Genomic DNA, 16,146 nt, shown 5'->3' with positions numbered 1-16,146 from the left:
CCCAGCAAATTAGGGACACTGCTCCTGGGGTATCGGCGAGGACCATTCGCAACCGTCTCCATGAAGCTGGGCTACGGTCCCGCACACCGTTAGGCCGTCTTCCGCTCACGCCCCAACATCGTGCAGCCCGCCTCCAGTGGTGTCGCGACAGGCGTGAATGGAGGGACGAATGGAGACGTGTCGTCTTCAGCGATGAGAGTCGCTTCTGCCTTGGTGCCAATGATGGTCGTATGCGTGTTTGGCGCCGTGCAGGTGAGCGCCACAATCAGGACTGCATACGACCGAGGCACACAGGGCCAACACCCGGCATCATGGTGTGGGGAGCGATCTCCTACACTGGCCGTACACCACTGGTGATCGTCGAGGGGACACTGAATAGTGCACGGTACATCCAAACCGTCATCGAACCCATCGTTCTACCATTCCTAGACCGGCAAGGGAACTTGCTGTTCCAACAGGACAATGCACGTCCGCATGTATCCCGTGCCACCCAACGTGCTCTAGAAGGTGTAAGTCAACTACCCTGGCCAGCAAGATCTCCGGATCTGTCCCCCACTGAGCATGTTTGGGACTGGATGAAGCGTCGTCTCACGCGGTCTGCACGTCCAGCACGAACGCTGGTCCAACTGAGGCGCCAGGTGGAAATGGCATGGCAAGCCGTTCCACAGGACTACATCCAGCATCTCTACGATCGTCTCCATGGGAGAATAGCAGCCTGCATTGCTGCGAAAGGTGGATATACACTGTACTAGTGCCGACATTGTGCATGCTCTGTTGCCTGTGTCTATGTGCCTGTGGTTCTGTCAGTGTGATCATGTGATGTATCTGACCCCAGGAATGTGTCAATAAAGTTTCCCCTTTCTGGGACAATGAATTCACGGTGTTCTTATTTCAATTTCCAGGAGTGTAAGATCCGACATGTTATTTTGAGGTGTCTCATGACTTCCATGACTTTTGTTACCTCTGTGTATGTAGTGGCTACTACACTACAGAAGCGGCTACACATTATTATTATTATTATTATTACTGGAAGTGGCCAGACATAAGGCGTTCGCAGCTTGAAGACTTCCAAGTTCTGCCAGTTCAGAAGTAGGGAGTCATGCAAGCAAGTGTTTTACAAATAACAAATGTAGCGCGTAAATTTTAATTTGGTTAATTTAAAGAGGGTATTTTGGCTGTGGGTGAAACAGGTGTCGGTAGGAATCAGAGAAGCGGTGCAGAGGAATCATATTTTGAAACAAGTGTCTATGCTCAGTGTGGATAGTTAGCTTTCTTTTCTGAAAACTAGTTGTTGGTAACATTCACGATGCACTGAAAACTGCTTCATTGTCACATAAATTAGGGTTGTTCGAAAAATGCTGTTCCAGTTCTCTCACTGATCAATAGTTCGTCGTTAAAAAAAGACGTGATTTATCTCTCATCATTTTAAAACGGAAGTGTTCAAAGAATATGGTTTTTCATTCTAAAGGTTATTTAAGCCTTATGCTGATGATGGTGATGGTGTTGGTGTGGGGGGGGGGGGGAGGTGCGGGAGAGGAGGGGTACTAGCTCATATCTGATTGAGCTCAGAATGGTTGAGAACCACTGCCTTAGTAGGTGACATAGATATCAACTTGTTACGTCTAACCGTTCCTAAGAAAAAGACGTCTTAACAGACAGACGAACAGACAGTCGGATAGCAAATGGAAAAAAATGATTACAAATAAACAATTTCGGACTTTTCCCTTCACTTGTACTGTAAAACCTTCTTTCTTACTAACTGAGATGATATTAGGCAGACCCTTATTTATATAAACGCTGTGCCCTCAAGTATTACGGGTAATTCTAAAATACACTCCTGCAAATTGAAATAAGAACACCGTGAATTCATTGTCCCAGGAAGGGGAAACTTTATTGACACATTCCTGGGGTCAGATACATCACATGATCACACTGACAGAACCACAGGCACATAGACACAGGCAACAGAGCATGCACAATGTCGGCACTAGTACAGTGTATATCCACCTTTCGCAGCAATGCAGGCTGCTATTCTCCCATGGAGACGATCGTAGAGATGCTGGATGTAGTCCTGTGGAACGGCTTGCCATGCCATTTCCACCTAGCGCCTCAGTTGGACCAGCGTTCGTGCTGGACGTGCAGACCGCGTGAGACGACGCTTCATCCAGTCCCAAACATGCTCAATGGGGGACAGATCCGGAGATCTTGCTGGCCAGGGTAGTTGACTTACACCTTCTAGAGCACGTTGGGTGGCACGGGATACATGCGGACGTGCATTGTCTTGTTGGAACAGCAAGTTCCCTTGCCGGTCTAGGAATGGTAGAACGATGGGTTCGATGACGGTTTGGATGTACCGTGCACTATTCAGTGTCACCTCGACGATCACCAGTGGTGTACGGCCAGTGTAGGAGATCGCTCCCCACACCATGATGCCGAGTGTTGGCCCTGTGTGCCTCGGTCGTATGCAGTCCTGATTGTGGCGCTCCCCTGCACGGCGCCAAACACGAATACGACCATCATTGGCACCAAGGCAGAAGCGACTCTCATCGCTGAAGACGACACGTCTCCATTCGTCCCTCCATTCACGCCTGTCGCGACACCACTGGAGGCGGGCTGCACGATGTTGGGGCGTGAGCGGAAGACGGCCTAACGGTGTGCGGGACCGTAGCCCAGCTTCATGGAGACGGTTGCGAATGGTCCTCGCCGATACCCCAGGAGCAGTGTCCCTAATTTGCTGGGAAGTGGCGGTGCGGTCCCCTACGGCACTGCGTAGGATCCTACGGTCTTGGCGTGCATCCGTGCGTCGCTGCGGTCCGGTCCCAGGTCGACGGGCACGTGCACCTTCCGCCGACCACTGGCGACAACATCGATGTACTGTGGAGACCTCACGCCCCACGTGTTGAGCAATTCGGCGGTACGTCCACCCGGCCTCCCGCATGCCCACTATACGCCCTCGCTCAAAGTCCGTCAACTGCACATACGGTTCACGTCCACGCTGTCGCGGCATGCTACCAGTGTTAAAGACTGCGATGGAGCTCCGTATGCCACGGCAAACTGGCTGACACTGACGGCGGCGGTGCACAAATGCTGCGCAGCTAGCGCCATTCGACGGCCAACACCGCGGTTCCTGGTGTGTCCGCTGTGCCGTGCGTGTGATCATTGCTTGTACAGCCCTCTCGCAGTGTCCGGAGCAAGTATGGTGGGTCTGACACACCGGTGTCAATGTGTTCTTTTTTCCATTTCCAGGAGTGTATTTATGTTTGCTGATGACACTACCTTGGTAGTAAAGGATGTTGTGTGCAACATTGGCTCGGTTTCAAATAGTGCATTTCATGACCTAAGTCCATGGCTTGTAGAAAATAAACTAAGGCTAAATCATAGTAGGTTTTTACAGTTTCTAGCAAACAATTCAACAAAACCTGACGTTTTAATTTCACAGAATGTGCATATGATTAATGAAACTGGACAGTTCAAATTTCTACGTGTTCAGGTAGATAGCAAATTGTCGTGGAAAGCTCACGTTCAGAATCTTATTCAAAGACTTAATGCGGCCATTTTTACTATTCGAACGGTATCTGAAGTGAGTGATCGTTCGACACGAAAATTAGTCTACTTTGCTTATTTTCATTCGCATATGTCGTATGGTATTATATTCTGGGGTAACTCTTCCCATTCTAAAAGAATATTTTTGGCTCAGAAACGGTTGGTTCAGGCAATAAGTGGTGTAAGTTCACGAACTTCTTGTCGACTCCTGTACACGAGTCTGGGTATTTTGACATTATCCTCTCAATGTATAGTATATTCCTTACTGTCATTTCTTGTTAACAATATTAGCTTACTCCCAAGAATAAGCAGCTTTCACTCATTTAATACTCGGCTCAAATCAAACCCGCATTTAGATCGGACTTCCTTAACTCTTGTGCAGAAAGGTGTGCAGTATACTGCTGCATTCAGTTTCAATAAGCTACCACTCGAATTCAAAAATCTTAGCAGTAATCCACGCGCTTTCAAATCGAAGCTGAAAAGTTTCCTCGTGTGTCACTCCTTCTATCCTGTCGAGAAGTTCCTTGAAAAAGTAAGCTGATTCTTGTTGTATTGTTGATTGCTTTTACTTAAACTTATGAACTGACTTTTTTCGGGTTCATACACATTTTACTTTTATCTGTTATTACTTTTATGTTGTAATTTCATGTCCTGACGCGTTCCACGACCTTGGATATTTGCTCCTCAATTTGGTCCTACGGAACATGACGTGTAAATAAAATAAAAATAGGTTTTCATGGGTGAGTTGGCGATAATCAAACTATGTGATATAAATTGCCATATATTGTGATTTCATTGACTTAGACGCTTACATTTATTACACCGCCAAGGGACCATAGGTCCTAGTATGTGTCATAAAATTCAACTTGATATGTCCACCTTTTCCTGAGAAAAAGGGGTCTTAACAAACGGACGGACGGACTGACAGTTGGATATCAACTGAAAAAAATTTGTTTTCGAGTAATATAATTATAAATTCACAATTTCCTGATTTCTTCCTTTACTTTTACTGTGAAACCTTGTTTCTTGCCAAATCTCATGATTCTAGGTCAACAGGAAGTACCCTATAAGTTTTAATGATTGAATTTGAGAGTATCAAACCATACGACATAAATAGCCATATCTTTTGATTGCAGTGACTTAGAGGTTTCAATATTCTATGTAGTCAAGGGACCATAGATCTTAGTATGTGATGTAAATTTCCATTTGATACGGCCAACCGCTCCTGAGAGAAAGGGTTTTTAACATTCAGACCGAAAGAAGACAACAAAGTGATCCTACAAGGGTCCAGTTTTTACCCTATTGAGATACAGGACAATAAAAAAAGTCATAAATTCGCTTTTAAGATCGTTAGTGCAGTCTGTTATTGCTTTGTAAAGTAATACCACTGATACTAAATCTACAGTTTACTATTATTATTATTATTATTATTATTATTAATTTTATGGCCTTCATTGGACCACTCTAGTCAAAAATACGAAGTTGTAAACAAGTTGTTACACAGGGATACAATCTGGCTCAACAATAACTTAATATGATATTTGGTAATATAATTATTAGAGTCTATTCTTATATAAAATGTGTTTTGCTCTTCTGTCTGCCCAATATTTCTTCATTCTTTCAGATATTTTCTTTCTTTCTTCATCTGAGACCACTCTTCCTGTACTCCTTTTATTGATTTTCATTTGTAGTCTGGTTTGTGGGTCTTGCAGTATTCTGGTTTTCTCTGTCTTGTTTTTTAGGTCATCTACTGTAATTTGGAGTTCTTTTATACCTTCCTTAATTTCTGTGATCCATTTAATGTCGCTCTTGCTATTCCACAATTTTTGTATTATTTTTTTACTAATTCTGTTTTCTGGAGTTCTCACCAGATGTCCAAAGAATGAGATGCGTTTCTTCCTGATTGTGCTCATGACTGGTTCTATTTTCTTATATACTGTTTCATTTGATGCTATTCTCCAATGTCCATTTATTTTATACTGTTTATTTATACATGTCCTAATTATTCTTCTTTCTATTTTTAGTAATCTGTCAATTTCTGCTGTATTAGTTGTTTTGAAGATAGTTGCAGCTGCATACGTTATTTCTGGTTGTGTAACTGTTTTATAGCGTTTCAATTTTGCATCTATAGATAGGCTTTTTTTGTTGTATGTAGTTTTGGTAATATAATTTGCTTAGTTCAGTCTTTTTTTTATTCTATCCTGCCATGATGGCTTCTCTTTTAGGTTGTATGTTATTATTTCGCCTAAATATTTAAATTTATCAACAATTTTGATTTCGTGTTCTTCTATTGTAATTTTGTTTGCAAGTGGTGGATCAGTTAGCATAATCTCCATTTTTTCCAATGATATTCTAAAGCCTACATTCTCTGCTATTTCTTGTAATGATTTCACTTGTTGCCTGGCTTCGTGAACGGTATTGGCTAGGAGAGCAAGATCATCAGCGAATCCCAAGCAGTTTAAGCTAATATCATATTTTGCACTTCCAATTCTTATCGTCTTTGGATTGTCCTTGTACCATTCTCTCATTATGTATTCCAGTGCACAGTTGTACAGTAATGGTTATACGCAGTTACCTTGTCTTAAGCCTGTTTTTATGAGGAATGGTTCCGAAATTTCTCCTCTAAACTTCACTTTTGATTTGGTGTTGGTTAGAGTGAGTTCTATTATTTTAATTAGTTTTGGATAGAGTCCTAGATCATCATCATCATCATCATCATCATCATCATTTAAGACTGATTATGCCTTTCAGCGTTCAGTCTGGAGCATAGCCCCCCTTATACAGTTCCTCCATGATCCCCTATTCAGTGCTAACATTGGTGCCTCTTCTGATGTTAAACCTATTACTTCAAAATCATTCTTAACCGAATCCAGGTACCTTCTCCTCGGTCTGCCCCGACTCCTCCTACCCTCTACTGCTGAATCCATGAGTCTCTTGGGTAACCTTGCTTCTCCCATGCGTGTAACATGACCCCACCATCTAAGCCTGTTCGCCCTGACTGCTACATCTATAGAGTTCATTCCCAGTTTTTCTTTGATTTCCTCATTGTGGACACCCTCCTGCCATTGTTCCCATCTACTAGTACCTGCAATCATCCTAGCTACTTTCATATCCGTAACCTCAACCTTGTTGATAAGGTAACCTGAATCCACCCAGCTTTCGCTCCCATACAACAAAGTTGGTCGTAAGATTGAACGGTGCACAGATAACTTTGTCTTGGTACTGACTTCCTTCTTGCAGAAGAGAGTAGATCGTAGCTGAGCGCTCACTGCATTAGCTTTGCAACACCTCGCTTCCAGTTCTTTCACTATGTTGCCATCCTGTGAGAATATGCATCCTAAGTACTTGAAACCGTCCACCTGTTCTAACTTTGTTCCTCCTATTTGACACTCAATCCGTTTATATTTCTTTCCCATTGACATTACTTTCGTTTTGGAGATGCTAATCTTCATACCATAGCCCTTATATTTCTGATCTAGCTCTGAAATATTACTTTGCAAACTTTCAATCGGATCTGCCATCACAACTAAGTCATCCGCATATGCAAGACTGCTTATTTTGTGTTCACACGTCTTAATCTCACCCAGCCAGTCTATTGTTTTCAACATATGATCCATAAATAATATGAACAACAGTGGAGACAGGTTGCAGCCTTGTCTTACCCCTGAAACTACTCTGAACCATGAACTCAATTTACCGTCAACTCTAACTGCTGCCTGATTATCCATGTAAAGACCTTTAATTGCTTGCAAAAGTTTGCCTCCTATTCCATAATCTTGTAGAACAGACAATAACTTCCTCCTAGGAACCCGGTCATATGCCTTTTCTAGATCTATAAAGCATAGATACAATTCCCTGTTCCACTCATAACACTTTTCCATTATTTGCCGTAAGCTAAAGAACTGGTACTGACAACCTCTAAGAGGCCTAAACCCACACTGATTTTCATCCAATTGGTCCTCAACTAATACTCGCACTTTCCTTTCAACACTACCTGAGAAGATTTTACCCACAACGCTGATTAAAGAGATACTTCTGTAGTTGTTACAATCTTTTCTGTTTCCATGTTTAAAGATTGGTGTGATTACTGCTTTTGTGCAGTCTGATGGAACCTGTCCCGACTCCCAGGCCATTTCAATTATCCTGTGAAGCCATTTAAGACCTGACATTCCACTGTATTTGATGAGTTCCGACTTAATTTCATACACCCAGCCGCTTTATTGCACTGCAATCTATTGACCATTTTTTACGCTTCCTCAAATGTGATCCTATTTCCATCATCATTCCTATCCCATTCTACCTCGAAATCTGAAACATTACTGATCGCATTTTCCCTTACATTGAGCAACTCTTCAAAATATTCCCTCCATCTGCCCAAGGCATCCACAGGATTCACCAGCAGTTTTCCTGACCTGTCCAAAATACTTGTCATTTCCTTCTTACCTCCCTTTCGAAGACTGCTAATTACACTCCAGAATGGTTTCCCAGCAGCTTGACCCATAGTCTCCAACCTGTTTCCAAAGTCTTCCCACGATTTCTTCTTGGATGCTCCAATTATCGGTTTGGCTTTGTTTCTTTCTTCAACATAACTTTCTCTGTCTACCTGGGTTCTGTTATGTAGCCATTTTTGATACGCCTTCTTTTTCCTTTTACAGGCTGCCTTGACTGTATCATTCCACCAAGCTGTTTGCTTCATCCTACTTTTACACACTACTGTTCCAAGACATTCTTTAGCTACTTCTAGTACTGTGTCCCGGTACCTTGTCCATTCCTTTTCCAATGACTGTAATTGACTACATTCAACTAACTGGTACCTTTCTGAGATCGCTGTTATGTACTTGTGCCTGATTTCCTTATCCTGAAGTTTCTCCACTCTTATTCTCCTACATATGGACCTGACCTCCTGCCCTTTCAGCCTCACAATCCCAATTTCACTGCAGATTAAATAATGATCAGTGTCATCAAAGAATCCCCTGAATACACGTGTGTCCCTCACAGCCTTCCTGAATTCCTGATCTGTTATTATATAGTCAATGACAGATCTGGTTCCCCTGCCTTCCCAAGTATACCGGTGAATGTTCTTATGTTTAAAAAAGGAGTTTGTGATTACTAAGCCCATACTGGCACAGAAATCCAAGAGTTGTTTCCCGTTCCTGTTGGCCTCCATATCCTCTCCAAATTTACCCATAACCTTTTCATACCCTTCTGTTCGATTTCCAATCCTGGCGTTAAAATCACCCATGAGCAGAACACTGTCCTTGTCCTTTACTCTAACAACTACATCACTGAGTGCCTCATAAAAACTATCCATCTTATCTTGATCTGTCCCTTCACAATGCGAATATACTGACACAATCCTAATTTTCTTGCTAGACACCGTCAAATCTATCCACATCAGTCGTTCGTTTACATACCTTATTGCAACTACGCTGGGTTCAATTTCTTTCCTGATGTAAAGCCCTACATCCCATTGTGCTATTCCTGCTTTGTCCTAGATTTCTTAAAATTTTTAATACTGAAGGTCTGTGGAGACAGTCATATGCCTTCTTAAAATCTACAAACGTTATTGCCAGAGGTTTGTTCCATTTCTTGTAGTATGCCATAATCAATTTTAAACTAATTATCTGCTCTGCACAGCTTCTCCATGGTCTGAAACCTCCCTGATATTCCCCTAACTCTTGTTCTAATTGCTCCTTGATTCTTTCATGTAGGATCTTGGTTAGAATTTTGTATGTGCAATCTAGGAGAGAGATTCCTCTGTAATGGTCTGGATTGCTCTTATCTCCCTTTTTGTGTAGTGGGTGGTTGATAGCTGTGGTCCAATGTTTGGGGAATTGTTCTGTTACCCAAATTTTTGTTAGAGCCATGTGTAAGGAGGTCTTGACTGTGTCACTTGCATATTTCCACATTTCAACAAAGACCTGATCTTCTCCACATGCCTTCTAATTTTTGGTTCTTTAAATTTTTTTTTACTTCTTGGAAAGATGGAGGGTCTAGTTGTTAGGTTTTGTTTTTATAGGGGTATTTATGTTGATTTGTAAGGGTTCTTTGTGTTCCTCACAATTCAGAAGTTTGTTAAATGCTTTTGCCATGATTTCTGCATTTGCCTTGTTACTGTGTGTCATTCTTCCGTCTTCATCTTTCAGTATTAGTGTAGGGGCCTCATATTGTTGTAGTTGTTTCCCAAAGATTTTATAGTAGTTCCTGGAGTTGGTTTTATGATAATTATCTTCTATAGAGTTTATAATATCTTTATGGAATCCTCTCTTAATTCTTCCAAAATTTTACGTGATTTTTTTTCTTTCATTTTTTAGGTTGATGGCGTTTTCTTCAGTTTTATGTGTTTGAAACTTTAACGATGCTTGGTGTCTATCTTCATGGAATTTGTCACATTCTGATGTCCACCATGCATGTTTCCTTCGTGGGTTCAAGGGAGCTAGATTCTCTGCTTCTTTTTTAAGATTAGGCACTAGTTGTTCTAGATCATCTGTTAATTTGATGGTTTGTGTTATTTGTTGGTATTTATTATTTTTAATTAGCTGATGTGGGTCAAACCTACTTTTTATTTTGTTAGTTTTTCCGGTCCTCTTCTTTAACGGAGTGAATTTGATTTTAATTTTAACTTTATAATGGTCTGAGCCTGTGTCTACTCCTCTCAGTGCTTTAACATTGTGGATCTCCTTATGAAAATTTTTGTCCATACAGTCATGGTCTAGCTGCCACTCCCCCTTCCTCCAGTCTGGATGTTTCCATGTTTTAAGTTTACTTGGCTTCCTCTTAAAGTATGTTGATTTAGATATAAGTTTGTGTTCTCTGCAGAGTTCTACAAGTCTTTGACCGTTTTTGTTCGTAAATTTATGACGACTCCATTTTCCAATTATATCTTTATATTTCCTTTCTTTTCCCAACTGAGCATTGAAATCTCCCAATAAGATTTTTACATTCTTCTTATGTACTCTGTTCACAATTTGTTCTAGAAGGTCCAAAAATTTATCTACCTCTTCCTTTGTTTTTGTTAGACAATTTTTTCATTTGTTGGGGCATGAGCATTTATTATTGTATAGATTTTATTCATTGTTTTAAAGCTTAGAGTCGCAATTCTTGATGATACTGCTTGGAAATCCGTTACTGAATCTATTATTTTTATGTTTACTAAAAACCCTGTTCCAAACTGGGGACATTGTTTCATTGCCCTTGGTCCTGGTTTCCCATTATAAATTCTGTATGCTTGTGATTCGAATGGGTCCTCTGTGGTGTTTCTCATATCTTGGATCCCTGTTATTAAAATTTTTTGTTTATTTAGTTCGTCTGTGAGCTCCTTGAGTTTTCTGGTCTGCAGTAGTGAGTTTATGTTGTGTGTTGCTATATAATTTATCTGCTCATGTTTAATCTTCTTTTTGTGTTTTAGTGTGCATTTTGATGGTTGCAAACGCTCCAATTCGTTGCTGTCTTCTAGTTGACTACCCACCGAATCCGATGTAGCCTTTTCCTGCCTTTTTGAGCAGGACGGTGGAATTTTTTTCCTGAAAGACCTTTCCATTTTTGATATTCAAAGGTTGTCAACCTTAGTTGGAGCACGCTCCGATTTACAACTATGGTTGCTAACCACAGAGGGTGTGTTTGGTCCGTGGGAGCTATTTTATTTCACTCTAGTCCGCCGGTAAACCGATGAGGACTTCCCTATCCGCCACCTGGGACGCGCCACGTAGGAGTATCACCTCTCCTCCTACTATGACAGCATAGTAGGTTCGTGGACTGAACTACAGTAATACTGAACTACAGTAATATTTTTTAAATTAGTGTTTGGAGGCGAGACACTTCCTTCAACTTTTTCTTGGTTCTTCCATGGCCTGTCAAACTATCATTAATTCGAACTCTCAGTATTATTGAAACTTTTTCTCAGGTCCCTTGAACTTCGAATTATTAAGAGGCAAGCGTATTAAAAACACGCTCATAGTTTGATTTCATTTGAACTGTTATGATTTCCATTTACGTAACGGTAACAATATAAAGTCTTCCATCTGGTACTTTTTGAGATTCAAGGATGCACTGCCGAAGAAGGTGGAAAAGTGGTATGACACTAGATTCATATTTCAGAGTACAGCTGTTAAAATCTATCCAGATTAAAGCGATTTCCCTGAATACCTTAACGGAATCAAGAAGTGAAACTTCACCAAAATAACGAATTTTTGTATTGTATTAAGTTATACCTGTCCTTCCTGAAGAAGAGTATGTATGTTTTTCGTATTTTTTATACATGGTGAGAGGAAAGAGAGCATTTTCTAAACGGCACTCTCCCTTCACAATTCAGGTGTGTTTATCGTGGCTGCAGCAGACTCTCTCTGTCCTTACTCAGTTTATTCTTTGGCCAGTGCTTTTCAAGATGGTAAGCCCGGTGCTAAGCGAGTGTAGGTAACAGTTGAAAATCAGTTCAGCATTCAGTTTACGTTTTACTCGTGATAGTGATTTGAAGGAGATGTTTGATTTCAGGACGGAATGTTATTGTGTTTGTAGTTATATTTTGCCGTATAGATCGTAAGTATGGGCAGAATATTGCGGAGAAATACTAATAAATTACAAGAAATGGGTGAACCTGCACAGGCCACCTTCTTACACAGGATTGCTACAGATGAGGACTCTTCTCATTCTGTGTGCGCAAAGTGTTCCGAGACACTCTGTAAATATCAGTGAACTAGGGTAACTGGTGATGTTTAAAGACGCAACCATCCATGTCAGTAGGAGGTGTTACAAAATTAATCTATAGAGACTTGGCTAGCGAAACTTGTGTATTAAATGCATCCAAGCGAGAATTCAAAATCACAAAGGCATTTTAAATAACTGCGTGTGGGAAGGCTTGCCTGAAACAGAATTTGTGAGCCTCAAAATCATAAAAACGTATGTCATGGATGCAGTGTTGTGCTTCAATGATGGGTCAATCAGCAGGCTGAAAGTTTTCAGTGGTATGGCGGTAGAACCTCGAGTGAACATATAGAATGCGCTTCTGTCAGTTGACCAGCAGAAGGGAGGGGAGGCTGAGAAAAGTTATAGATGACAAAAGAGATCAGAATTAAAAATATGGTCTCCAAACATAATCTGGAGGATACCGAAGCCTGCAACGATGACAGCAATGGATCTGTCATTAATGTAGATTGAACAGATTGAATCAAAAACTTTAAAGCCATTTTACTCAAAGTATGAAGTTTTTGGCTTTATGTACAATTTTCTCTGGAAGCAATACATTTACGTCAAGCTTCGTACAGAAAATAATTACATCATTTTCATTAAAATGCTCTAGAATTATATCAATGAAATAAAAGTTGTGTCAAATATTTAGATATTATTTTTTTTAATTCTCAGTCTTTTAGATCATGTACTTTCCTACGAATTTCTACTGTAACAGCAATGTCACAAAGTAACACACTTTGAAGAAGATATGACAACTTATGCGCTATTCAAATTTGGTTTCATCTGAGCAAATTTTTTTTTGGGAAAGGTGTACCAGCATTAGTGTGGTCAGCCATAGGAAATACACTCATGTCCATACTCCCTTAAGGTCCATGCTGAGATGGTTCGTTTCAGAGAGTATGGCCAATTTCCTTCCCAATTCTTCTCCAACCAGAGCTTGTGCACTATCACAAATGACTTTGTTGGCGACGGTGTGTTAAAGCCTAACTTCCGTCCTTCTCTTTTGTAGCATGCGTTACCCGAGAATGTGCAACTGTTGCGCAGGTGGTGCCGCCGGGTGGAGAGCTGGTGCTGGTGGTGGCGTCGGACGACCCCGACTGGGTGCAGGACGTGCTGCTGCCCCACCTGCGAGGCCTGGGCCTGCGCCACAGCTTCCTGGCAGGTGACGGCATGCTGGAGGAGCCGGAGCGCGACCTGGTGCTACTGTCTGCCTGCAACCATTCCATCTTCGCCTACGGCACTTTCGGTCTCTGGTCGGCGCTGATGACCGGCGGCCGCGCTGCCGTCTACCATCTGAACGAAGGAGACGCCGTGTCGCCCGCCATGCAGTTTGCACAGCACATTCCTGGCTGGGTCGCCATTTCACAGTGAGGATCCCAAGATGGCAGCCCTCACGGATGGTTGGCATGCCACCGCTAGATCCACAACTGCACCATCTCGCCTGTCATACAGTTCTCCAAGCATACGCTGGGCTGGGTTGCTGTCTCGTACTGAGAAAACCAGTGCAGCGTCTCTGACAGACAGTGGGTCCATAGCCCTCTACAACCCGACACATAGTTTGTGCAGCATGTCCGTGTCCCTTATTAGGTCGCCATCTTCCACTGAGGTTCCCAAGATGGAGGCCCTCATGGTCAACCACAGAAACACCTTCATGTAGTACATGCAGCACATTCCTGGTAGGATTGCCATTGAGGAACGAAAGATGGCTGCCAAATGGGTAGTCCATTGTTGCACAGTACTGCCTCGGGTGAGACGTGACCCTTACGATCGTGAGACTCTGAAGATGATGCAGTCTCGTGCTCCAGTTTATATGGCAGTGACAAGTAAACACAAGTGCAGATATTACAGCTAAAGTGCAATGCCGCATTTACATCACCATTCTACGACTCAGCTTTTCTCTCTGTGTTGCAACCACCTGATGTATTATTGTTTCACACTTGCTAAAATAGTCCAGGCTTTTGTGCTGTGATCAAACGAATTTTTTCGAGAAATTCATTCAAACAGGGAACCCCACAATACTTTACTATGTGTGACATTTTAACCGTGAAAGTTTAAATTGTACGATGTTTGTTGTTTATATATTGAAATGTTTCATAACTATTTTTTTATTTTCACCATAAGGAAAACTATGGCCATTTTGAAGACTCATTCTTTTCTCTGACACGTTCAACAGTAATTTTACTGCTGTGAAGCGAAACGTACACCTTCTCAAATGTGGATCACCACAGTATTTTCTATTTATGGTGCTATTGGTATACCACTGCTTTTTTCTGAGGTGAGAGCAGATTTACTGACCTGTTAGCAATGGGATGTACAGTTTGATGCTTGGCCTTTTTACATACACACAACATTGTCAGAGGTGAAGGTAGTTCTAAATTTCAGATAAATGGTTGGTTAACCGGAAATAGGCAAGTTTAATTATTATTTGTAGCTCGCCTGAGCAAAGTGTGCGCATAGGATCAGGGCAGCAATGTACTGTTTTTTGATCCAAAAGAACTTCTTTTGCAGTGGCGTTCGACTTAGAGGTAGCCTGTTCGAATCTTAGTAGTGAAGAACTTTTCACTGCCAGTATTTGGCGTAAGGTAACCAAACCTCAGACTCTATTCTATAGGCATAAAATAAATTCTGTACTATGTTGTCTCGTGAGAAAGTAACCTCCATGGTACTAGTCAACAGGAACAGGATGTGTACTGGCACCACATCTCAAATTGTCCATTCTCCCATCATCATACAACAGCATCACGGCACTACACCATATGCGTATTCATAGCCAGCACTAGGGACAGTTAGAATTTAGAAGTTTATGTGCAAGTAGCCCAAATCGTACGAATCAGAGATGGCTTGCACCAGAATAAGATCATCACCACCATTCTTTCATCCGTGGCTCTGGGGTCCCAAGTTCGATTCCCAGCTGGGTCAGAGAATTTCTCCACTGAAGGACTGAGAGTAGTGATGTTATCATTTCATTATCATCGAAGTGCAAGTCGCCGACGTGGCATCAAACAGGACAACTTGCTGTAGCTGGCTGAACTACCCCAAACAAGGGTTTTCTGGCCAATAATGCGATGTGATAATTTTTCATCATTCTTTCATGAGAAATGACTGCAGAAAATCAGGGAAAGTGAAAATCGCAACAGAAAGTATGTTTTGCAATCTCTGTTATTCTACTCTCTGAAGAAGGAATATTCCAGGCTCAAATTGGGTTTGCTTTGGGTATAGAATCGAAACAACCTCACCTCGCTTCAGACACTAGAAAGAGTTGCTATCATAAGCAAGGCAACGCCCTGTCTATTTGTAGTCTCTTAGACAGTAGTGGAGCTTTCGTTCCAGAAACAAACCCACAGGGTGTAGCTAAGTGATTTCTCCAAAATTATCATTTCTTCCAGAAGTCCTACCCCGCAAGGCATTCAGGAGAACTGTGAAGTTTTGAAGGCAGCAGAGGGGTACTGGCGGAAGTAAAGATGTAATGGATGGTCGTGAGTCGTGCTTGGATAGCTCAGGTGGTGGAACACTTGCCTGAGAAAGGCCCCATATTCGAGTTCTGGTCGGGCACACAGTTTTAATCTGCCAGCAAGTTTCTTAGACAGCTTCTTGTAGCGCAATAGTAGCCAACCACAAGAAAATACGGCGAAAGAAATGCATACCTCTCTCAAATTTTATCTCGTGATCTGACATACTGGTTCCTGTTCCAGTTGCAAGGTGTGTGCACGCAGTCATGAGCTATTTTCCATTTATGGCATGGGGACATACACACCCTTGAGTTACTTCTGTCCAGGAAGGTATGAAGGATTTCAAATGATAAGCCCAAATAATTCCCGTCACCATCTGTAAAATGGGTATGAGGCTTCTAAGAGACACGGCACAAAAAACGTAAGGTTCAGTGTGATTTCCAAGCCATTATCCGTCTAATTTTTTACT

At 41.8% G+C, this 16,146-nt stretch overlaps 1 protein-coding gene across 1 annotated transcript in view; it reads left to right on the top strand.

Moving 5' to 3' along the window:
* Positions 1 to 15,540, top strand: part of LOC126163131 (galactoside alpha-(1,2)-fucosyltransferase 2-like) — a 362,444-nt gene extending 346,904 nt beyond the window's left edge. The window contains exon 6 of the mRNA XM_049920058.1: positions 13,273 to 15,540. Within this exon, the coding sequence (XP_049776015.1) occupies positions 13,273 to 13,599 (327 nt within the window). The 3' untranslated portion in view covers positions 13,600 to 15,540. The remainder of the gene's footprint in view (positions 1 to 13,272) is intronic.
* The last annotated feature ends 606 nt before the right edge of the window (positions 15,541 to 16,146 follow it).

The sequence above is a fragment of the Schistocerca cancellata genome, chromosome 2, assembly GCF_023864275.1.
Source record: "Schistocerca cancellata isolate TAMUIC-IGC-003103 chromosome 2, iqSchCanc2.1, whole genome shotgun sequence".
Taxonomy (NCBI): Eukaryota; Metazoa; Arthropoda; class Insecta; order Orthoptera; family Acrididae; genus Schistocerca; species Schistocerca cancellata.
Note: the sequence above shows the minus strand (reverse complement) of the source record. Positions and strands in the feature narration are given on the sequence as shown.